At 40.9% G+C, this 26,266-nt stretch overlaps 1 protein-coding gene across 1 annotated transcript in view; it reads right to left on the reverse strand.

The window, feature by feature from the left end:
* GOLPH3 (golgi phosphoprotein 3) overlaps positions 1-25,300 on the reverse strand; it is a 63,090-nt gene extending 37,790 nt beyond the window's left edge. The window contains exon 1 of the mRNA XM_036105935.2: positions 24,760-25,300. Within this exon, the coding sequence (XP_035961828.1) occupies positions 24,760-24,984 (225 nt within the window). The 5' untranslated portion in view covers positions 24,985-25,300. The remainder of the gene's footprint in view (positions 1-24,759) is intronic.
* Between the last annotated feature and the right edge of the window lie 966 nt (positions 25,301-26,266).

Genomic DNA, 26,266 nt, shown 5'->3' on the forward strand with positions numbered 1-26,266 from the left:
CTAGACAGTTACATGCACAAGAATGAAACTGGACCACTTTCTTACACCATACACAAAAATAAACTCAAAATGGATTAAAGATCTAAATGTAAATCCTGAAACCATAAAACTCCTAAAAGAAAACATAGACAGTAAACTCAAAGGCAGGAGCCTTAACAACATTTTTCTGGATAGGTCTATTGAGGCAAGGGAAACAAAAGCAAAAATAAACAATTGGGACTACACCAAACTAAAAAGCTTTTGCACAGCAAAGGAAACCATCACACAATGAAAGGCAACCTACTGAATGGAAGATATTTGGAAATCATGTCTCTGATAAGGGGTTAATATCCAAAATTTAGAGAGAACTCATACAACATCAAAATAATAACCATAATCTGATTAAAAATAGGCAAAGGGGGGCGCCTGGGTGGCTCAGGCGTTAAGCATCTGCCTTCGGCTCAGGTCGCGATCCCAGGTCCTGGGATCGAGCCCGCATCGGGCTCCCTGCTCCGCAGGAAGCCTGCTTCTCCCTCTCCCACTCCCCTCTGCTCGTGTTCCCTCTCTCGCTATATCTCTCTCTGTCAAATAAATAAATAAAATCTTTAAAAAAAAAAAAAATAGGCAAAGGGCCTGAGTAGACATTTTTCAAAAGAAGATACACAGATGGCCAAGAGATACATGAAAAGGTGCTCACCATCAGTAATCACAGCACCATGCAAATCAAAACCATGAGGAGAAATGACATCACAGCAGTCAGGCTGGCTAGTGTCAAAAAGACAAGATATAACAAGTACTTGGCAAGGATGTGGAGAGAAATGAACCCTCATGCACACTCTCGAAAACAGTATGGAGGTTCCTCAAAAAACTAAAAATAGAATTACCATATAATTCAGTAATTGCATTTCTGTATATTTACCTAAGAAAGAAAACACTAATTTGAAGATATATGCATCCCTATGTTTACTGCAGCATTATTTACAATAGCCAAGATATGGAAGCAATCTGAGCGTCCAACGACAGATAGATGATAAAGAAGATATATGGTATACATACACAATGAAATGTTATTCAGCCATAAAAAAGAATAAAATCTTGCCCTTCACAACATGAATGGGCCTAGAAGGTATGCTAAGTGAAGTAAGTCAAAGACAAATACTGTATTTCATTTATATGTGAAATCTAGAAAACCAACAAAACAACAAAAAACAGAAAAAGACTCAGGAAACAAACCGGTGGTTGTCAGAGGGGATAGGTGAATAGCAATTAAGAGGTACAAACTTCCCATTATAAAATAAATAAGTCACAAGGATAAAAAGTACAGCATAGGGTATATAGTCAGTAATACTGCAATAACCTTGTATGATGACAGATGACAAACACACTTATTGTGGTGAGCATTTTGTATATAATTGTTCAGTCACTATGTTATACACCTGAAACTAATATCTGTCAACTATATTTCAATTTTTTATTTTTAAAGAAATTCTTTTTTCCCACTGAAGTGTTTTATCCTGAATTCTACCACTGAGTCCAGGCTAAGAACTCCCATTCCCTCGGAACTTGGGTACCAGCCTCAAACTCACAAGAACCTCTGTTAGAACCCAATCCAAGTAATAAATTCAATCTATATCCAATTCTTCCTCAATTTTGTGGGGACTCCAATCCCAAGCCTCCCTCCTTTCTTCACATCAGTTCCCTCCATTTTTACGCTCACCTCCAGCCAGCACACAATCATTTACTGAGCACTCATGTGCCAAGTATTATTCTAAATATTAAACATGTAGTAACTCATTTACACCTTTATAACAACCTTCTGAGGTATTATTGTTATTCCCAATTCAAAAATAGGGAAAACAAGCCCAGAATACACCACTTCAACTACACTCTTGCTAATTTCCTAAATGCATTTTCTATTTTTCTTCCATTCCATCTGCCTAGCAAAACTCAACTCCAGGTCAATCCAACTGTCTACTTTCTCCTTTTCTGTGCTTCTGAACTGCTAGTGGAGGAAAAGAAAATCTTGCAATCTCCGTACAACTTAAACTAAGCCATTAATGATACCTGGCAAATCCTTCTGTGTTTCCCTCGTCAAAGCTCTTACCATTCCCCGTGGCTGCTATTTCAAAATTCCATTCTCAAATCTCTGAACTTGGCTTATTTTCACCTTTATGCTTCTGCTTTATGAAGCAGATGACATCGTAAGAAGTAAATGCCATCTGATAGGAATGACCTCAACTTCTAGCAATGAACCAAACCAATAAACTCAACTTTGTCCATACTCATTCTTTTGTCTGGTTACAATAGAAAAACTGCCTAAGGCTCACCCTTCTACCCATGGTCTCCCACCTCAAGAAGTACTGGGGGGGGGGGGGGGGCACCTGGGTGGCTCAGTCGGTTAAGCGGCTGCCTTCGGCTCAGGTCATGATCCCAGGGTCCTGGGATCGAGCCCCACACATCGGGCTCCTTGCTCAGCGGGGAGCCTGCTTCTCCCTCTCCCTCGGCCTGCCTCTCTGCCTACTTGTGCTATCTCTGTCAAATAAATAAATAAAAATCTTAAAAAAAAAAAAAAAAAAAAAGAAGTACCGGGGCACCTGGGTGGCTCCGTTGGTTAAGCATCTGCCTTCGGCTCAGGTCATGCTCCCAGGGTCCTAGGATCGAGCCCCACATCGGGTTCCCCGCTCAGCAGGGAGTCTGCTTCTCCCTCACACTCTCCCTCTGTGTTCTCTCTCAAATAAATAAATAAAATCTTAAAAAAAGAAGTACCTTTCCTCACAATTCCTGTCCTTCTAAAGTATCTTAAACCTCTTCCCTAAGAGTAGTACCTTCCTATTGACATTCAAACATCCTCAGGTTTGCCCACTATGAGAAAAAGACAGGCATGGGCCAGTACTGCCCTACATCCTGCCCATTCACCACAAACTCCTTTAAACTACAGTTGACCCCGAGTGCCTGGGTGGCTCAGTCAGTTAAGTGTCTGCCTTCAGCTCAGGTCATGATCCCAGAGTCCCAGGATCAATCCCCTGGTGCCCTGAGTCAGGCTCTCTGCTCAGCGGGGAGGCTGCTTCTCCCTCTTCCTCTGCCCCTCCCCTCCCCATGCTGACTCTCTTGTGCTCACTCTCTCTCATGCGCTCACTTGCTCAAATAAATAAAAATCAAACTACAGTTGACCCTTGAACAACACGAGTTTCAACTACACAGGTCCACTTATCCGCCGATTTTTTTCAATATAGTACAGCACTGCAAATGTATTTCCTCTTCCTTAGGATTTTAATAACATTTTTTCTCTTTTTTTTAAAGATTTTATTTATTTGACAGAGAGAGAGTGCACAAGCAGGCGGGAGCTTGAGAGGGAGAGCAAATGAGCACAGAAGTAGGGAGAGAGGCAAAGGGAGAGGGAGCAGCAGACTCCCCTCGGGGCCCAATGCCAGGCTCAATCCCAGGACCCTGAGATCATGCATGACCTGAGCCGAAGGCAGACACTTATCCGAAGAGCCACCCAGGTGCCCCTCTTCTCTAATTTATTGTAAAAATACAGCATATAGTATATAATATATATACAAAATTGTGTTAATAGACTTTACATTATCAGTAAGGCTTCCAGTCAACAGTAGGCTATTAGTAGTTAAGTTCTGCGGAAGTCAAAAGCTATACATGAATTTTCTAATGCATGGGGCAAGGGCTGGTGCCCCAACCTCCACACTGTTCGACGGTCAACTGTTTAGTCAAAAAATAACTCTCCATCACTTCCCTTTCACTCCCAAACCCATGCAATCTGATACAACTCCCAACAAGCCTTCTCTTAAGTAACTGCCCCACAACATCTGATGCTGTTGACATTCCCTCCTCCCCCCACCCCCCGGCTTCCATAACTCCACTCTGCTGTGTTCCTCAGCGGCTCCCGCTCAGACTTTTACAGGTTACTCTTCTCCCATTTATTCCTTGAGTGTAATGCTCAGTTGTCTCATCCTATATATACACTTTTTTTTTTAAGATTTTTAAGTAATGTCTACATCCAACATGGGGCTCGAACTCACAACCCCAAGATCAACAGCTGCATGCTCCACCAACTAAGCTAGCCAGGCGCCTCTTGTCTTATTTATACACTCTTCTTGAGACAGCTCACTCTCACTTGTTTAAAATTGTTTTCAGGGCGCCCGGGTGGCTCAGTCAGTTAAGTGTCTACCTTCTGCTCAGGTCATGATCCCAGCATCCTGGGATCGAGCCCCACATTGGGCTCCCTGCTCAGTGGGGAGCCTGCTTCTCCCTCTCCAGCTTCCCCTGCTTGTGCACTCTGTCAAATAAGTAAAATCTTTAAATAAGTAAATAAATAAAAATTTTAAAAAATAAAAATTGTTTTCAAATAGAAGTATACAAGAGAAAATTAAAGTCCCTACCTCCTCTTCCCTCCCCTTCCATCCTCACCCACTCCTTCAAGGGTAACTTCTATTAGCATTTCAAACATATCCTCCCCAAATCCTTCTTCCTCAAGCACATAGTCATAGCCTGTCACACATCAAGTGCCTACTGTATCCTAAAACTGGACTAAGCATTTAATGGTACACCATGATTAATCCTTAGAAGACTTATAAAGTAGGCATTATTGTTCCATTTTCACAAGATAATGAAACTGAGGCTCAAGGGAATTAATGAACCTGCCACAGTTACTGAGTGGCAAAGCAGGAACTGAAACTGGTCTCTCTAGCTCCAAAGCCCTGGCTCTATTATTCTGTCTTGCCTTCCAAGACCTATTTGTTTAATGGATAATCTAGGTGTGCTTCACTTGAGCCCCATGAAAATGAAAGAAAATATTAGAGTAGTCCTTCCCCTCCCCTTCATCCACAGTTTCAGCTGCCCATGCTCAACCACCTCCCAGAAGCAGATAATCCATCTGACTTTACTGTCAGGCCAATAGTAGTCTAATGCTACATCTTAACATCCCTACTCATTTACCTCACTTCATCTCATCATGTAGGCATTTTATCATCTCAAATCATCACAAAAAGAGGAGTGAGTACAGTACAATTAGACATTTTGAGAAAGAGAAAGACCACATTCACATAACTTTTATTACAGGATACTGTTATAATTGCTCTATTATTAGCTGTTAATCTCTTACTGTGCTTAATTTATAAGTTAAACTTTATCATAAATATGCATGTACAGGAAAAAACATAGTATATATATAGGATTAGGTTCTATCCAGGTTTCAGGCCTCCACTGGGGGTCTTGGAACATTACCCTGCAGATAAGGGAGGACTATTGTACTCATTTTTCTTTCCACACCTACCACTGATCACTTCAATACCGAAAACACAAAACTAAGTGTTAGGACAAACTGACTTCCTCTCATACAAATGAATATTTTAACAAATCCATGGCAAAATGTACATTCATTTGACCAGTGAAGTTTTAAAAAATGTATTTAACAGCATATTAACAAAACCTAACCATAACACCAGACTTAATTCTTCTCTAGGAAGCACTGAAGGGCTTACCTAATAAACACAATACAAAAACAATTCAGTTTTGCAAAGCTGTTTTCACATACATAAATTATCATCTCATCTCAGAATAATCTAGTAAAATACTATCATTTTACATCTGAAAGATCTGAAGTTTAGGGGCACCTGGCTGGCTTAGTCGGTGGAGCATGCGACCCTTGATCTCAGTGTCATAGGTTCAAGCCCCACATTGGGTGTAGAGATTACTTAAAAATAAAATTTAAAAAAAGAAAAGTCTGAAGTCTAGAGAAGAAATACACCCACGTTCACACTGCAGAATCGGCAGACATCTCTAACAAAAGCCACAGCGCTGTGACACTACAGTGCTTTCACCGCTACGTCACACTGGCAGTATTTTAAGTTGAGGACATTTTGAAAACTATATATAGTAATGAAAGCATGCTAAGTTTTCTACCAAGTCACCATAACACATTTGTTTATTAGATGCTGGTGTGTGCATGATTTTCTAGCAGAAAATCAATCCCATCTGGGAGGCAGATATACAAAGTTGCATTAAGTAAAACATAATTTTTAAATTCTTTTTTTAAAAAATATTTTATTTATTTATTTATTTAATTGACAGAGAGAGAGGGAGACAGCGAGAGAGGGAACACGTGCAGGGGGAGCGGGAGAGGGAGAAGCAGGCTTCCCTCGGAGCAGAGAGCCCGATGCGGGACTCGATCCCAGGACCCCGGGATCATGACCTGAGCCGAAGGCAGTCACTTAACGTACTGAGCCACCCAGGCGCCCCCATAATTTTTAAATTCTTGAAATAAGAAAATATAATATTAATTCAATAAACATCTATTAAGTGCCAAAACATTACTAAGCAGAGGTGATAAAGATAACCAAAACGGTTACCTTTAAGATAAGACAGAAGGCAGAGAATGGAAATAAAGAAAATTATAATTCAAAATGAATATAATACTAATATGAATAAAATGGCAACCATTCATTCCTTCATTCCAAAAACATGCTGCTATGAACTGTATACCCCCAAAATTCATATTTTGAAGCCCTAGCCCCCATGGGATGGTATCTGGAGATGGGGCCTTTGACAGATAATTAGGTTTAGATAAAGTCATGAGTGTGAGGCCCTCATCAGAAGAGACACGAGAGATTTTGCTGTGTCTCTCTGCCATCTGAGGACACTGAGAGAGGAATCTCACCAGAACCCAATCATGTAGGTACCCTATCTTCAGACTTCCTGCCTCCAGAACTGTGAGAAAACTTCTGTTTAAACCAATTCTCAGGGCACCTAGGTGGCTCAGTTGTTAAGCGTCTGCCTTCGGCTCAGGTCATGATCTCAGGGTCCTAGGATGGAGCCCTGCACTGGGCTCCCTGCTCAGCAGGGAGTCTGCTTCTCCCTCTCCTCCCTGCTCATGTTCTCTCTTGCTCTCACTCTCTCTCAAATAAATAAAATCTTAAAAAAAAAAAAATTAAAATTAAAAAATAAGCCAATTCTCTTGCATTGTGGTAGGTGCTAGATACACAATAAGCAAAAGGGATGCAAAAGCAACATAGCCTAGGGCATTAGAACAAGATGAAAAGAGATTCAGCTACGCATCAAAGGATGAGTAAGAATTGGCTGCCAGGTAAGCAGAAGGAAGAGCCTATATAGGAGAACCTGCTAATACAAACATGAAAGCCTAAAAGTAATACTGCAATTTCCAGGCCATTAGAAAAATAAATGAAGGTCCACATCATACATACATTAATTACGGTATATCAAATAATACATTCTATAATGCAGTCACTGAAAATAATGGGACACCATATTTCTCACTGCGCCATCTGAATTTTTTTCCATGGGTACATACTAAGTAAATGTGTACTAACATTGGAAGGTGGTCACTATATATTATTACAAGAAAAGGGGTTACAAAACAGTACTAAAATAAGATCTCATTGTTTTTAACTGAAAAATAATATGGGCAAATTCATTTAAAATAAGACTAGAATAATAATATAATCCAAAATGTTCCCACCCAAATTCCATCACCTGCCTTTGTTCAATCCATTTTCCACCCAGAACTTTTGTTGGTGTTGTTAATGAAGATTGGGTATATCACTCCCCAAAATCCTTCAATGTTCCCAACTGCACTCAGGATAATATACAAAATCCTTAACCTGACTTGTAAAGCCCTGTGTCGTGTGATCATCATCTGAGGCCTTTCTCCCCATCACCCCACGCGTGCCTGAACCATTTTTCAGTTCCTTAAACCAAGCCAAGCTGTCTCACCTCAGGGCCTTGGAGCATACTCAATTAATCTGTCTTCACTAAGCTGTGGCTCCTGTTCATTCTTTGTCAGCCTAAATTATCATTTCCTTGAAAGTTCTTCCCTGTATCCTCCCCCCTACAGCCACTCTCTCATAGCATACTCTTAATTTGTCTTCACAATAACGATGACAATGTGTAATTATACATACATGCAGATTTATGTGTTGCTCCATGTACCCGTCTTCCCTAGTACAGTGCCCAGCATATAGCAGACACTCCCTAAACGTTTGTCAAAGGAATAAAAGCTGAACTGTGGATTTTATTTTCTACATATTTTTTCACAAGGAGCACAGACTTGTACAAGAAAATAATTAGGACAGTCTTACTGCCCTTAAAGTTCTTTAAACTCAAACCAATCACCACCTTTCCTCTAAGCTTTAATGGTAATTAAATCCTATTAATTCCTTTATAAAAATTATCTTTCTGATCAAGCCTGTGCTCTCAGTATCCAAGACCCAGGCACCAAATTTCACAAATTCTAATAACCACAAGCCTACAACCAACATTCCTGACTCCTGCTTTTCTATCTACCAATTCTTTCTTCACTTAAAGGAACTGTCTTTCTAAAAATCCGATTTACAGCATTATTGCTATCTTTAAAACCTCCAACTGCCTCCAATATCATTTCCAACTTATGTTTAAAGGTCATAAGGTACTAATGACTGTTTGTTTTCCCTATTCCACACAAACTACCCCTCATAACTTCGTTCTCATTATTAGACAACAGATTTTCTTTTTCAGCTGTGTAAAATAACATCATTTTTAGAAAGCTTACTTTTCCATATAGTTATTTTCATATATACCCTGTCAATAATATATCCTGTCTAGAATGCTAGTTTCCTGTCAAGTGACATGCCACATCTCATTCAATATTCTACTCAAAAGTGTTCTCTACCCTTTCCAACGTTTTTCTCTGGGCACACCCCTCAACTGCAGGTCTTTACCCCACTCCCCACAGCACTCAGCATTCCTACCCTCTCTACCAGTGACAAGAGAGAGAGATCACTTTTCCCTTCCTCACTGAAATTGGACAACAGCCCACAGGAGGAACTCCTCCCTTTAAAGGAATTCTCTTACCAGCTACTAAGATAACACATTTTCCACTACAGGAATAGGAAAAGGCTGCTATTGTTCCACAGACCAGGCAAAAGCATCAGCCAAAATGTGATCTAAGAAATCTGGAGGTCAGAGAAGAGTCACTTCACACATCAAACAGTGAAAGAAACCACATAAAAACACAAACCCTAAACCTTCAATTCAATGCAATTCTATTGAAGGTAAGTAAAGTTTCTAATAACAAAGTTTATAATCACAACACATCTACAAAGGTATGGGGAAAATAAAGCCATGATGACAAATGGTAATGTGCATTCACTGGAAGAGATGGATGAATGGAGGAAAAGGAGACCTAAGAGCTGAGGGGGGCACAATTCCCAAAGGAGAATATACTTTAACTTTAAGCAGAAGCCCCTTCCCCTGTAACAGAAAGGAAGGAGTGGTAGATAAAGGTAGATGGGGGAAGACAGGTAAAGGAAGCCGCTCTTTATACATAGACGCAGAGCAAGGAAGGAGTAAAACAAGAAACTTTAAGGGAGTGGTGAAGATTTTAAACAGTCACTGGGGACAATCAATCCAGGGGAGAATAAGTGAGGACCAGAACTAAGGCAGTGGCCTTGAAAATGGAGAGAAGACAAATTCAGAGAATACAGACTGAGTTACCTATTGGATGTGGATAATGAAAGAGAAGACTATGGAGTCTGACCTAAGTAACTGTGTGGCTGTAGGCAAATGGGCTCGGACAAGGAGTACAGGAACAATCTTAAGGGAAAGATGCAGCTCCAAATTTCCATTTCCAGTCCAAACACCTCTCCTGAACATCAAACCCAGATCTGCAACTGCCTATTGAAGCATTAAGGTATAAATACATAAGGTTAGGTATAAATAATTGGTTACTGGATCTCTCCTTCTGAATTTCTTTTTTTTTCCCCCTTCTGAATTTCCTAAAACACACTCCCAACCCAGGACAAAACAGCAGACAGCTTAAACAAAGACAAGTCAATAGACTTTAGGACACTGGGTCAGACTTCTGAGCTCTTTTCAAGGGCTCTAACCTTTTAGGCAGATGGATGGGTTTTTTACTATCTATTTTCATTTTCAAAAACTTACAGCTTGAACAAAGTTGGAAGATTCACACTTCCTGATTCAAAACTTATTACAAAGCTACAGTAATCAAAACAATGTGCTACTGCAAAGACATACAAACCAATGGACTAGAATAGAGCCCAGAAATAAATCCTTGCATGTATGGTCATATGATTTTTGACAAGTGTGCCAAGACCATTCAATGGAGAAAGGACAATCTTGTCACTAAATGCTGCTGACAGAACTGGGCATCCATACGCAAAAGAATGAAGTTAGACCCTTACTTTATACCATACACAAAAACTAACTCAATATGATCAAAGCATAGGCAACAAAAGAAAAAAATAAAGCAGACTTAATAAAGTTAAAAACTTTTGTGGATCAAAGTACACTACCAACACAGTGAAAAGCAACCCACGTAATAGGAGAAAATATCTGCAAATCATATATTTACTAAGGGATTAATATGCAGAATATATAGAGAACTTCTAAATCTCAACAACAAAACAAACTGATTTAAAAAACAGGCAAAAGAGGGTGCCTGGGTGGTCAGTCGGTTAGGCTTCTGTCTGCCTTTGGCTCGAGTCATGATCTCAGGGTCCTGGAATCGGGCCCTGAGTTGGGCTCCCTGCTCAGCAGAAGTCTGCTTCTCCCTCTCCCTCTGCTGCTCCCCTGCTTGTGCGCTCTCTCTCTCCCTCTTATTCTGTCAAATAAATAAAATCTTTAAAACATAAAAGCAAAAAATAAAAAACAGGCCAAAGACTTGAATAGGTATCTCTCCGAAGACGACATACAAATGTCCAATAAGCACATAAAAAGATGTTCAACATCACCAATCATTAGAGAAATACAAATCAAAACCATTTAACACCTGTTACGATGGCTATCATCTGAAAGAGAGAAAGAAAGAAAAAGAAAAGAAACGAAACGAAACAAACAAACGTTGGCCAAGACATGCAGAAAATGCAATCCTTGTGCGTTGCTGCTGGGAATGTAAAATGGCCCAACCACTGTGGAAAATATGCTAGTTCCTCAAAAAATTAAACACGGAATTACCAGATGTTCTAGCAATCCCACTTCTAAGGTACATAACCAAAAGAATTAAAGCAGGGACTCGAACAGATAATTTGTACAACAATGTTCAAAGCAAACTTATTCACAATACCTAAAAAACAGAAACAACCAAAATGTCCATCAACAGATGAATGGATAAACAAAATGCAGTATATATATATAATGGAATATTATTCAGCCTTAGAAGGGAATGAAATTTCTGATACAGGCTACACGAATGAACCTTGAAAATATTATGCTAAGTAAAACAGACACAAAAGGAGAAACGTGTAATTCCACTTGTATATGGTACCCAGAACAGTCAAATTCAGATATAGGAGTAGAATGCAAATCTTCCTCAACTTATGATAAACCCCACTGAGTTAAAAATATAATTGTAAGTTGAAAATACATTTAATACACCTAATTTACCAAACATCATAGTTTACCCAGCCTACCTTATACATGCTCAGAACACTTAAAATTAGCCTTAAAATTGGGCAAAATCATCTAACACAAAGCCCATAAAAAAAAAAAAAATGAAGTATTCAATATCTCATGTAATTTACTGAAAACTTACTGAAAGTGAAAAAACAGAATGGTTGTATGGGTTCAGAATAGTTCTAAGTGTATCAGCTGTTTACCCTCGTGATCACAGGGCTGACGGGCAGTTGCTGCTCACTATCCCCTGCCCAGCATAAAGGGAGAGTCTCATAGACCACATCGCTAGCCTGGGAAAAGATCGAAATTCAAAGTACAGTTTTTACTGAATGCATATCCCTTTCACACCATCATAAAGTCAAAAAATTTTAAGTCAGACCACTGTTAAGTTGGGGATCATCTGTAATGGTTGCCAGAGGCCAGGGGAAGGGAGGAAATGAAGAGCTAGTGTTTAATGGGTATAGTTTGGAATGATGAAAAAGTTCTACAGATGGTTAGTGATGAAGGCTGCACATCACAACAATCTGAATGTCCTTAATGCCTCTGAATTATACTTTAAAATGGCTGAAATGGTGAATTTTATGTGACATATATTTTGCCACAATAAAAAAAATTAAAAATCAAGAACCTACAGCTTTCGGGGCTCCTGGGTGGCTCAGTCGTTAAGCGTCTGCCTTCAGCTCAGGTCATGATCCCAGGGTCCTGGGATCAAGCCCCGCATCGGGCTCCCTGCTCCGCGGGAAGTCTGCTTCTCCCTCTCCCACTCCCCCTACTTGTGTTTCCTCTCTCGCTGTCTCTCTCTCTCTCTCAAATAAATAAATAAAATCTTAAAAAAAAAAAAAAAAAGAATATACAGCTTTCCTTTTACTCTTTCAGGACTATCAGTCACAATTAAGACCATGGAGACTGTAGAATGAAACCATTTTAATGTTTCTAGCCCAGCAGTCAGGACTCTGCCCAAATCATAAAAGATCCTCAACTATTTGAGAACAAGAGACGGATGATGGATAGACAGATTACTTATAAAGTTCAAACTTATACGCAGTATTTCTAAACACATCTAATATTTTATGAAAATCACTCCAATGTATGTTAAAACAATTTTCTAATTTTTTTTTTCAGTACATGCCCTCTTTAATACCCATCACCAGGCTAACCCATCCCCCCCCACCCCCAGAACCCTCAGTTTGTTTCTCAGAGTCCATAGTCTCTCATGGTTCGTCTCCCCCTCCAATTTCCCACCTTCATTTTTCCCTTCCTACTATCTTCTTTTTTTTTTAACATATAATGTATTATTCGTTTCAGAGGTACAGGTCTGTGATTCAACAGTCTTACACAATTCACAGCGCTCACCAGAGCACATACCCTCCCCAATGTCTATCACCCAGCCACCCCATCCTTTCCACCCCCACCACTCCAGCAACCCTAAAACAATTTTGTAATTTAAAATTTCATAGATGCATGGGACACCTGGCTGAGATACCTCCTTAAAAGATTATTTGTGACAATCAAATGAAAGGTAATCCCAAAACCAATTTCCAGTCAGCTTCAAACTACTTTGTAAATAGAATTCTGTTGTAAGCCCCAGCTCCCCCTCCTCTCCTAGAATGGAATGCCCATCCTTCTGTAAGTAGTAATAATGCCCAGCTCAACTCCCCTCTGCTCCTGACACTCTCCTGGACAGCCTCAGCCTAATTCGTTACTTCCTCTGAATTAAAAAAAATGCACTGTCTCCCCTACTCAAGTGGCACTTTGGATAGTGCTACTTTATGCTCTACTTTAATTCCCACATGTCTTATCTCTAGGGGACTAGACTATAAACTTGTGAAGGCTAAGACTTCTCTTGTAACTTTATTCCCAGACTCATTAACAAAAAGTCGTGCAAAAGTACAATTTTGTAATTTAGTGCAACTTTGGAAATTGCTGTTCCCACATCTCCCCACTCTCAACCCCCTCAGGGAAGGGGCCTTGGTAGCCAAACAACCTACAGTGAGGGAAAAATGAAAAATAAATTAAAATACAGGAAGGAAATAGGAAAATCTTTTTCAATGAAATAAGATATAAAAGAAAGGACTGTAGAAAGGATTGTGGGCCAATGCCTTCTCCAGAGAACCCAGCCCTACCATCCTAAGAGAAGATCCTGGCCTTGAAGTCAGCTAGCAGGTACCAGAACCCCTTGGAGGGGTGGGGGAACATCAAAAACAGGCGGAAGGACCATAGAAAGGGGGGAAGAAATGGTGATCACAGGGGTTAGAAGAGGAATGTTCTACTAAGCCCAGTAGATAAAGTACAAGAGGGTCAAGAAACAATAAAAATAGGAAAATATTAAATATTTATAAATACCACTATAAATTTTAAGTCACTTCTGGAGGCTAGATAATTACCCATTTGCATTTGCTCAGTACTTCACAGTTTTCAAAGCACCTAGACATATGCCAATTCACTGGATCCCTATAATCTAGAGGTTATGGGACAGCCCACAAATGTAGGCCCATTTTGCCCAGGGGAAAACTGAGGGTCTAAGAATTCAAATCATTTATCCTAGTTTTTCTAACTAGTCAAGGGCAAGGCAGGGAGTCAAGAACACGGCAGTCTTTGGCTGCTGATCTAAGGCATCCCCACTATGTCCATACTGCACTTCTCATGTACTTCCACTAAAGGCAACAATCTATTTTATGGAAATCATTTGCACATATGTCTTCTACATAGACTGATTGCTCCTTGAGGGTAAGAAATTTTTCTTTGAAACTCCACCACCAAGAAAAGACTGACATACAGAACGTGTTCAATAACTGGATTAAACTGAACATATGGACACTAAACCTGCTTCCATTTTATGTACTACAGATCCAAAAATTAAAGGACAAGCTCAATTCAGTGAACAAATTGAAATTTAAGTTCAATTCTTCTTTTTCTTAAAGTATAATTCTTAAATGTTATTTTGAGCTTACTTTGTTAATATAGCATAAAAATCTAACAGCTGTGTTTGGGAAACTGAAACTAGAAAATGAAATCAGAGTAAAAATAATCATTAGGAATTTATAAGCAGTCCTTTCGTTTCCAGCCCCTCCTACAGAATATGGGGGGGGGCGGGCACAGAAGGATGACACACAAAACTTTACCTACACATTATTAACCGACAAGATTAATTTTGATCTTAAAATTTCACTCACAACCTCCTACAACTGTATGCTAAAATTGTTCCTCTACTACTGAACTAGAAGCCAAATTCTTTTACAATAAAAAGTCCTATCAGAATTTTCTAAACCTCAGGTAAGAGCACAAATTTAGTATTTTCAATACTGATTCATTTCAGTGTTTCTCAACTTTTCTCCATTATTGCCCCTAAAGGAGCTTTTTCAGACTTTTTTCCCTAACCACTTTCTCCCCCATGAAATTTTAGTAAGATGGATACACCGTCTGTTTATATGACCTATGTATTATCCCCAGAACCAACTTTCACTCCCTTAAGGATCACAATACCCCCATCAAAAATACATGATTTACTTAATAAATACCTATTGAGTAGTAGTATATGCCAGGAAAGATACTCACTACCAAAAAATTCTAGAACAGCAACACAATTTAGTTTTGTAGTTTACTATGAGTTTTGACACACAAAACTAAAATAAAATGGGCCTGAAGATAGAGATCTTCTTTCCAGTGTTTGTACCTAGTCAAGGGTCTGGCTCAGTAATCTTTGATAAATGCATGAACATTGTTAGAATTTTAGATGTAGTAGTTACACAGCTTGTGATGTCATTCAACAAGATGACCAGGCTACAGAAATGTCAGCTTCCTACCTCAAATCTCAAAAACTCAAATCCAACTCACTGCGACCCTGAAACCTGGATTCTTCTGTAGTAAGTTTTCAGGAAGAAGAAAAAGACAGGGGCCCCCAGGGTGGTTCAGTGAGTTGAGTGCCTGACTCTTAAGTTTCGGCTCAGGTGGTGATCTCAGGGTTATGAAATAGGGCCCTGCGCTGGACTCTGTGCTGGGAGTGGAGCCTACTTAGGATTCCCTCTCCCCCTCTCCCTCTGTCCCTCCCCCACTCCCTCTAGTAAAAAAATAAATAAAGTAAAAATTTGTTTAAATAAAATAAAAAAAAATCCTGGGGCGCCTGGGTGGCTCAGTCGTTAGGCATCTGCATTCAGCTCAGGTCATGATCCCAGGGTCCTGGGATCAAGCCCCGCATTGGGCTCCCTGCTCAGCAGGAAGCCTGCTTCTCCCTCTCCCACTCCCCCTGCTCGTGTTCCTTCTCTCTCTGTGTCTCTCTCTGTCAAATAAATAAATAAAATCTTTAAAAAAATAACAACAACAACAACAACAACAAAGCAGGGCACTTGGCTGGCTCAGTGGGTGGAGCATTCAACTCTTGATCTCAGGGTTGTGAGTTCAAGGCCCACACTGTGTAGAAATTACTTAAAAATAAAATCTTTAAAAAAGAAAACAAAGCAAAACCAAAAAATTAAACTAAAACAAACAGTTCCTATTCAGTAATTTTCAACCTTCTGGTTCACTAAATGCTTTTGAGTATATGATGAAAGCTATGTCCTCTTCCTCCAGAAAAATACACAATTACAGAGTGCTCAGTTTCTAAACTCCCATCTGTTAACTCCAATTTAAGAACTTTTCCACTAATGTAATATGTAAACCAAATAGTTTATTAAGTTTAAAAATAAGTTAACTTTTTAAAATTTAAGTTTTTAAGCTTACAAATGTATCTACCAGAAGCATTCTTTCCAGTAACATAATGTACTTTAATCATGATTGTATTCTTTACAGATCAGAGGCTTACCAAACAAAAAGAGAAGCCGACTACTTTCTATATATACCTGTAATACCTAAATTAAAACCTCAATATTTACTAAATTACATTATAATGCTGAACATGCTACTGTAACAAGCAGCAGTCTTTCAAGCTTCGATTAAATCAACCTAGGGTGCCTGGGTGGCTCAGTCTTTAAGCGTCTGCCTTGAGCCCAGGTCATGGTCCCAGGGTTCTGGGATCGAGCCCCATATCGAGCCCCACATCAGGCTCCCTGCTCGGCGGGAAGCCTGCTTCTCCCTCCTCCATTCCCCCTGCTTGTGTTCCCTCTCTCACTGTGTGTCTCTCTGTCAAATAAATAAATAAAATCTTTAAAACAAAAAAAAGAAACCTAAAGCCACAGACATCAATTTCAAAATGAAACCAGACTCCCACCTTTGGCACTTGTCATTATACTTATTAAATGGAAGAAACACCGGACAAGCACAATCTCTTTGTGTTGCTTTAAAAGGAGATTCACATGAAAATAGAATGACCTAAACAAAGACTATAGCAACTTTGAAGGGTATCATTTACTCTGATTAACAGCAGAAAAATTACGCTGACAGAAAGTAGGAAAAGTTTGCATGGATATAGAAGAGCGTTGGGCCAAAAATGTACCATGACATAACAGAAAAAGCATGATTTAGGTCTTTGAGACTTACACATAAGCTGACACTGTAACAGTTTATTTCTTTAAATATCAAATATGTCAAACTTCAATCAAAATAATTCCAAAGTAAAAAATAGTAATTCCAAAGTATATCAAATACTTTGAAATATCATGTATGATATCATATATCAAATGATCTATACAGGGACCATCAGATGATTTAAAATTAATATCAAATATTTATTAATTTATAATTAATAAGTTAATAATTAATTATTAATAAGTTATCAAATATTAGGATGGCTTGGAAGATTAGTGAATATGTTGGCCAACTATGAAAGAACCCCAAAGCACTGAAAATGATTTCAATAGTATAAAATCTTGTTTAAAAGGTACAAATGGGGGGCACATGGGTAGCTCAGCTGGTTAAGTGGCTGCCTTGGGCTCAGGTCATGATCCCAGGGTCCTGGGATTGAGCTCCACAGCAGGCTCCCTGTTCAGCAGGGAGTCTGCTTCTCCCTCTCCCTCTGCTTGCCACTCCCCTTGCTTGTGCTCTCTCTCTCTCTGTCAAATAAATAAAAACCTTAAAAAAAAAAAAGGTACAAATGGTTCAATGAACTCCAAAAACTAATTTTTGAGATCCTGTGTGTCTTATACTGTGTACCTACACTTAAATATGCCTGAAAAAATAAATGAAAATTCAATCTTTAAAAAATATGAAGAGAATATTATTTGTATTAATAAAGGAATCACAAGGGGCGCCTGGGTGGCTCAGTCGTTAAGTGTCTGCCTTCGGCTCAGGTCATGATCCAGGGTCCTGGGATCGAGCCCCTCATTGGGCTCCCTGCTCAGCAGGAAGCCTGCTTCTCTCTCTCCCACTCCCCCTGCTTGTGTTCCCTCTCGCTGTGTGTCTCTCTCTGTCAAATAAATAAAAATCTTTAAAATAAAATAAAATAAAATAATCACAAAATTCCAAAGCTCAGAAGCCTTTGTTATACTTTAAGTTACTAAAATCTTAGCACATGTTGAAATTCTGAATATCTGCAGAATGGATTTCTAGTTAACAAATTTAATACTCAAAGATGGTATGTATCACTGCATGCAAAGAGAGATTTTTAAACAAAATTATACATCTTGATAAGTACTGTATTTCAAAATAGTGACCTTAAGAACCTTATTCCAAAACTGCAACATCTCTGTAATCAATCTTTGGAGCCAGTTTAAAAGCCACGCAAAAGTCAGTTCCATCATTTTAGTTACTTAACTATTTTATATTAGTGTGTATTATTCAGCTGAACTACCTACTTATTCTTCAAGACACAGGATGAAATTATTACATTAAGGTTCTTGTCTACAAGCATTAGAAACATTAGTAATAGACTGTGGCTATCTTTTAAAAAGGACTTTTTTAACATTTTATTTTTTTAAGTAATCTCCACACCCAATGTGGTACTCGAGCTCACAACCCCAAGATCAAGAGTCGCATACTCCACTGACTAAAAGCCAGCCAGGTGGCCTTTAAAAAAGACTTTAGGGAGCCTGGGTGGCTCAGTCGGTTGAGTGTCTGCCTTACACTTGGGTCATGATCCAGGGGTCCTGGGATCAAATCCCGAATCCCTGGGATCAAATCCCGAATCTGGGCTCCCTGCTCAGCGGGGAATCTGCTTCTCCCTCTCTTGGCTCGTGCTCTCTCTCTCAAATAAATAAAATAAAATCTTAAAAAAAAAAAAAAGACTTTCAATGCAAGGATCTTACAGATTACAAAATTGAAAGGTGCCTGAAGGGGTGCCTGCCTGGCTCAATCAGTAAAGCAGGCAACTCTTGATCTTGGTGTTGTGAATTTGAGCCGCGCACTGGGGGCAGAGCTTACTTAAAAACAAACAAAAAAACAAAAACAATAAACAGAAAACTAGGGGAAAGGTACATGGTAAACCAGGATGGAAAACACAGCACCAATGGGCTAGGGAGAAAGAAGCTCAAAGAATCATGTCAGAGAACAGTGATCTCAAGGAACCATGTCAGAAAACATTCTGATCCACCCACTGGCACCACTTGATAGGTCTCCAAAAACCCCACAGCCCGTTCCATTATCAAGATCCAAAGCCCTGGGAGAAAAAATCTGATTGGAAAAGCCTAGGTGTGACTGCACTACAAAAGGAGAGGGGTAAATGCTTCAAGAGAGCAAGCTAGGGCTACACACAATGGTGGAACCCCTATAAAAGGAAGTGAGGAAGGGGTAAGGAGAGAGGGGACACAACATGGTGGAGAATAAAACAATAAATGTCCACAACAGTCCAATCAGAACCATGGGAGAGAATTATTGCTCCATTTTAAAAAACTCTGAGGCTCGGGATGCCTGGGTGGCTTAGTCAGTTAAGCGTCTGCCTTCACCTCAGGTCATGATCCCAGGGTCCTGGGATCGAGTCCCACATTGGGCTCCTTGCTCAGCAGGGAGCCTGCTTCTCCCTCTGCCTGCTGCTCCCCCTGCTTGTGCTCTCTCTCTCTTTCTCTCTGACAAATAAATAAATAAAATCTTTAAAAAAAAAAACAACTCTGAGGCGCAGGGGGCTTAAAGAATATATGTAAAACAAAAGATACATCTCAGAAAAGGACTATGACGCCTCTTTCCACTTCTACTATTCCACAGGCATACTCTAAATTATACCTGGCCACTTAAATAATTAAATCCAACATTAAAGCACTAAGATCTGCCATCAATGAAAATATTTAAAAGTATCTAACACCCAAATAAACAACAAAAATAGAAACACTCATAAACACAAAGAATAAATTGGTGGTTGCCAGTGGGCAGAGGATGGGGGGGGATGAGCGAAATAGGTGAAGGGGACTAAGAGTTACAAACTTCCAGTTATAAAATAAGTAAGTCAAGGGGCACCTGGGTGGTTCACTTAAGTGTCAGACTCTTGATCTCAGCTCAGGTCTTGATCCCAGGGTCATGAGTTCAAGCCCCATGTTGGGCTCTACACTGGAGTTGAATTCAACTTCCAAATTAGCAAGATTCCTGGAGCCTACTTAAATAAATTAATTAAAATAAAATAAGTCAAGGGGATAGAAAGTACAACATAGGGATTAGTCAATAATATGGTAATAACTTTGTACATTGACAGATGGTAACTAAACTTATCAAGGTGAGCATTTTGAAATGTTTATAATTGTCAAATCACTGTTATATACCTAAAACTAATATGTCAAATATACTTCAATTAAAATTTAATAGGGGTGCCTGGGTGGCTCAGTCAGTTAAGAGTCTGCCTCCTGCTCAGGTCATGATCCCAGGGTCCTGTGATGGAGCCCTCATCAGGCTCCCTGCTCAGCAGGGAGTCCGCTACTCCCTCTCCTGTTCCCCTGCTTGTGCTCTCCCTCTCTGTCAAATAAATAAATATTTAAAAAAATAAAATTGTTAATAAATACAATAATGATGTCCTGAAGAAATAAAGAAATAAATAAAATGCAAAAAAAAAAAAGTATATGACACCACTTGAGGTAATCCTCCATGAGGCATTCTGAAAACTCTATTGACTCTTGGAGGCATCTATGGAAAAATCAAACAGTCAGGGAAAGGAAAATATCTGGCTCATCGGCTGCCCTCCCCCTTCAAACAGTCAGGGGAAGATTACAGGAATCTTGCTAATTTGGAAGTTGAATTCAAGTTTAAACCTAACGGCCATCCTTGCTGTGGCCTCTGAAGATTTATTTCAGTATCTATGTCATTGATGCTCCATCCAGACTGAGCACCAGAATCCCCAGAGGGGTCTAAGCATCTATATTTTAATAAAAGCCACAAAGGAAAATCATTGGTAAAAAGTGTAAAATGTGTACCTAAATTCAAAAAAGAAGAAAAAAACTCCTCACAATGACTTTAGAGTCACTCCCAATAGGTAATCTGAGGCCAAACCATCTGCTTGTTGGCAAGCTGAGCCTTCTGTTCGGTAAAGAGAGGACAGGAGGGACACTAGATTCAGGATGTAAATCAACGTCATTTTTTAAATATTGTAGATTATAAATGTGTTAAAGATGGATAATTCAAAGAAAATGAACAAATGACAACCTACATAATACGGATGACTGTCACAATGCAAAAGATGCAAACGGAAGTACAAAAATGAACAAAATTATTCTATGCTGAATTCTAAAGTAAGCCTAGTGGCTACCCTTGAGGTATTAGGCAGTAACTGGAAAGGCAGCAACTGGGGCTTCTGGAAAGTGGTCATGCTCTGTTTCTTGATCTAGGTGCTGTTTAACAGTTGTGTTCAGTTTGTGAAAATTCATCACCCCAAATGCACTTTCCTGTACACATTATTGAACAAAAAATACTTTTCAAAAGCCATAATGTCTCAGTTTTTTTCTAAAAGTCAAAGTAAGGGGCGTCTGGGTGGCTCAGTGGGTTAAGCATCTGCCTTAGGCTCAGGTCATGATCCCAGGCTCCCTGCTTCTGCCCCTCCTCCTGCTTGTCCTCCTCTTGCGTGCACTACCCCACCCCCCGCCCCCGAGTAAATAATATCTTTAAAAAAAAAAGTCCAGGGCGCCTGGGTGGCTCAGTCGTTAAACGTCTGCCTTCGGCTCAGGTCGTGATCCCAGGGTCCTGGGTTCAAGCCCCACATCAGGCTCCCTACTCGGCAGGAAGCCTGCTTCTCCCTCTCCCACTCCCCCTGCTTGTGTTCCCTCTCTCGCTGTGTCTCTCTCTGTCAAATAAATAAAATCTTTAAAAAATAAAATAAAATAAAATAAAAATAAATAAATAAAAAAGTCCAGGTAAAACTAATTTTCACCATTTTACAATTTCTTTACACTTTTTCTCAATTGTTTGGATTCAAACACAGTAGCTCACACACCCATATACAATGTATCATTAATGACCTGCCTAACCTTAAAATTTAGGTTTTAACATCCTAAGAGTACCCAAAGATAACAAAGATGGATGCTAAGCTAAAGCAGTGAATTTATTAAGCTATATATTGTGCCTAAAGCTTGGAAGTTAATATCAAACATAAATTAAAATCTAATATTAACAAGCATAAATGCCTAGGCTCTCAGTAAGAGTAATTCCTGACCTCCTAAAAAGAGTGATACAAGTTGAAGACATGGGGGGGAAATCTCCCAAAACTTATGGAGAAGGTGACAGGTTTGGTTATTAGTTCTGTAAAGATGTGGACAGAAGTTATATAGGTTAATCCCTAAAACCTAAATCTAAATCAATGCCAAATCCCAAGCCCACCCACTTCCACTTCAACTCCCTGCCTGCAAAAGGGGAAATAGAAAATTTCTCTATGTGACTGTTGAAATCAGCAAGAAAATAGAATTGGCTAGTGTCTGAACCTTAGCCACGATATGGAAAGTACAGTGGCTCCTGACATAAACACAACACATGGTTTCAATTACCTTGCCACCAAAGAAATTTAAATTGTCTACATTTTTTAAGTACCGTTAAGCTTCGGGGCACCTGGGTGGCTCAGAATGGTTAAATGTCTGCCTTCAGCTCAGGTCATGATCTCCAGGGTCCTGGGAATCGAGCCCCGCACTGGGCTCCTGACTCAGCGAGGAGTCCGCTTCTCCCTTTCCCTCTGCCTCTACCCCCCTGCTCATGCTCGCTATCTCGGTCTCTCTCTCAAATGAATAAATAAAATCTTAAAAAAAAAAGGTACCATTAAGCTTCACCAAATTCTTTATCTTATGAAAATCAAGCACAGAAACAGAGCAAGTCAATATGCCCTAGCTTAACCTTTTCCAGTAACATATACTTGAGGAAAAAAGGGGCTTTTTCACCATAATTTCTCACTTGAAGTGACTCAAATCCAAAAGCTAATTTTGGTTTTAGTTGGGGTTTTTGTTTCTTGGTTTTGTTAAGTTTTAGTTTTACGCACAGGATGTATCCACACAGAAAACTATCAAAAACTATAAACCAAAACATTCATACAGGAATACAGATGACTTGTTTTCTTCATTTTTTCTGTATTTTCTAAAATGTTACTTTTGTTCCAAAGGAAAAAGATAAAGACTTACAGAAAAATGTTTATTACCAAGATTCTAAATTGTGAAGCCTAAAACTTTGGCAAGTTGAATACTTCCTAAAATCACATTTCTAGGACACTCTACATCAACAGACCATCCCCAACTTAACAATTTTTCAACTTTATGATTGTACAAGAGTGATACTTCCAATTTTGATCTTTTCCTGGGCTGGTGATATGCATACAATTTGCCAGGCACAGCCACAGGACCACAGGCATAACCAATGATAGACTTAGAGCCATTCTGTTTTTCACTCTCAACACAGCATTCAAAAATATACATGAACTATTCAACACTTCATTATAAAATAAACGTTGTGATAGAGGATTCTGCCAACTGCAGACTAACGTAAACGTTCTGAGCACGTTTAAGGTAGGCTAAGCTAAGCTATGATGTTTGGTAGGTTAGGGGTATTAAATGCATTTTCAACTTAAAATATTCAATTTATGATGGGTTTATCAGAACATAACCCTATAATAAATTGAGGCAGATCTGGGGGTTGTTTTCCCAAAGAACAAAAAGGAATTTCACATACAGTCTGCTTCCATCATAACTCAGTAATTAATAAACACACTGAGCCCCTTTCACACCCAGAGGGACCTCTTTTCAAGTGATCATTATTAAAACCTGCAAATGGGAAACCTAAATATTGCAAATATTCTAGACATTTATATCAAAGTAAATTTTAATTCACTAATTACTAAATACTAGGAGGGCACAGTCCATATAAAACTCACCTATATCTAGTAAGTTTTGGTGAAGTAAGACTAAATTGTATTATAAAGATTACATTTTTTGCCCACCTCTGTGAATTGGGAAAACTTTATTAAAAATCAAAACATAACTTGGATATTTCTGTACTTTCTGTATCTGACTCTCAAAATGTACTGTTTGTAGATTTCATGCTGAGATAAAACAAGCTTCTAGAACTATCTCACCATATGTGATTTATAGAATATCCATCCATTCATCTGGCTGACTGGCTGCAAATCTCTAAAAACAATTTTTGTAAATAAAGATATGTGATGAAGCAAATACAGGAAAACGTTAATGACAGAACCTAGGAGGAGAATATACAGATGTCCACTTTAGCATTTTTCTTCAACTTTTCTGTGTGAAAATTCTCAAAAGATACCAAGATGAAAATAATCTTTCGAAATCACAACACGAAGACAGATCTATAGCAACTGTAACCTACCTAGGGCTGTGAGGCCTTTCATCAAATCACAAACCCAACATTTTTAGCACCCCCCAAAAAAGTCCTTCCATAAGATGGCAAGATTTTCTGGAGACTAGTGAACCGATAAAATATAAAAGTGATACTAAAAATAATCTCTTACCCAAAGGAAGGTTACCTAGGAAGTCATTTTCCAGGAGGTGACATGAGATTTTTGTTGGACTTTTAACTTTATCAGATGTAAAACAACTTTTGCCTCCATTACCATTTCACCGAAATTTTTCAAAATTCCAAACAGTACACTTTAAGTTTTGGCTTTTTTTTTTTTTTTTTTTTTTTTAATCTCCCAAAAAGCAGATCCGTGGAGCCCTCCCAGGTCCTAAAACCTGCGAAACCCAGAGTTCGGGGCGCTGGTGGTTCCGGGTGTTTCACTCTAACGGGCAGTCTCCAGGTGGGATTGTACCCTGGGGTCTACACGGGTTAAACAGGCGGAAAAAGGAGGACATACAGACCGCCAGGGAGTCAAAATCAAAGGAGTGACTGTGTAAGGAGGAAGGGAAAATCCAAGCAATCGGTGCGGGGAGGATCTGGAAGCACCGGGCCAGCTGGGCGCTCAGCTCAGGAACTCGGAGGGCAGACGCGCAGAGCCGGAGGCCGGGCTCCCGCCTGCGCCCGGGTCCCGCGCCGGCCGCCAAACTCCGGCCGCCCCCGCCCTGCCCGCCGCGCCCGCACCTCTCGGTCCTTGAGGCCCAGCAGGAGCACCTCCTCCATCAGGGTCAGCCTTGTTTCCTTGGAGTCGCCCTTGTCGTCGTCGTCCTGCTCGTCGCGGCGGCTCTGCGCGTCGTCCTCGCTGCTGCCGCCGCCGCCGCCCGCCACCCGCTCCTTGTCCGCGGCGTTGCGGGAGGCCTCGGTGCGCCGCTGCACCAGGCCCGAGCTGCGCTGGGTCAGCGAGGTCATGGCTCCCGCCGAGACGCCGGGCCGACAGGGACGCGGGACCTACCGGGTCTCCCTCCTCCTCCCCCCGCGGCCCCTGACCCGGGCTTCCGTGTTAAATCCCGGCTCCGGGGCGACGTCTGTCGGCAGCTGGGCCGGGAGCAGTCATGGGGAGACGGGTCGGGGCGAAACGGGCGGGCCGGGCGCCGGCGAGGCGGAAGAAGGGCTCTTCCCTCCTGCGGCCGCGAGCCCGGAGGCAGCCCGAGCTCCTAGGTAGAGAAGGAGGTGGTGGCGGTGGCGGTGGCGGCGGCGACGGCGGCTGCGCCTTCCCAATATGGCGGCGCTGGCTGACGTCACCGGAGGATGTGGCACAGCCGGCTCGGGGCGGGGCGGGCCCGGAGGGCGCCGGAAGCCCCGGGGGGGGACCCGGCGGCGGGGGCGAGGGCGGGGATCCGCTGACTGTGACCCCTTCCCGGGCTCTGGGGTATCCGCGGGCGCTCGCCCTCGACTTGGCGTCCCTTGGCCGCCGGGCCCGCGGTCCCCCTCCCGTGGCCCATGACGTGTCCTCCCTTCGTCCGCCTCCCCCTTGGCCCCTCGAAAAAGAGGGCCTGCAGCCAGAGACTGGCGAGGCCCCCCACGAATGGGGGAGCCGTGGCCTTGCGAGGGTGGACCCCGCTCAGCCTCAAGCCATGCCCTTACCACCCCCGACACCACCATGCTCGGAGCTGGCCGCGGGCGGGGGGAAGGGGCGGGGGGGGCGGCAGGGACCCGGCTTGGAGTCCGGGGTCCCCTAGAGACACAGGAAGGGCTTTGCTCGCTGCTGATGGAGCGGGAGTTCGCTCTCTGCCCACGCGCCCTGACCCTTCAGAGGGAATAACTGCATTTAAATGGCCTGAAAGTGGACTTTTAGTGTTTACTACGTGTATTAGAGGTTACAACAAATTGAATAGTTTTGTTTATAAAACTTTCCTCGCCTCCGACTTGTAAAGTGACCAGGCGCAGTGAGTACGGTTAGGACTGTACGCGTCAGTACACTTGACCTCAACGATCTTTTTATAGAGACAATAAACCCGTTGGGTTTCCTGCCACGTCTTTGTACAAATTAAATTTCCCCCAATTTTATTACCAGGTGAAATCCTCTTGGCGTGCTTGACAGTTACGCAAGTTATGATATACCATAGATGTCAAACCTGAGGGGGAGTTTGGAGGGCCAGAAGGGTGGAGCTTACAGACAAAACGTGGGGAAATGGTATCGGATGCCATGCGGTGTAACTTAAAATCAACAATGACGACAGGCTGTGGCTAC

The sequence above is a fragment of the Halichoerus grypus genome, chromosome 2 (assembly GCF_964656455.1).
Source record: "Halichoerus grypus chromosome 2, mHalGry1.hap1.1, whole genome shotgun sequence".
Classification (NCBI taxonomy): domain Eukaryota; kingdom Metazoa; phylum Chordata; class Mammalia; order Carnivora; family Phocidae; genus Halichoerus; species Halichoerus grypus.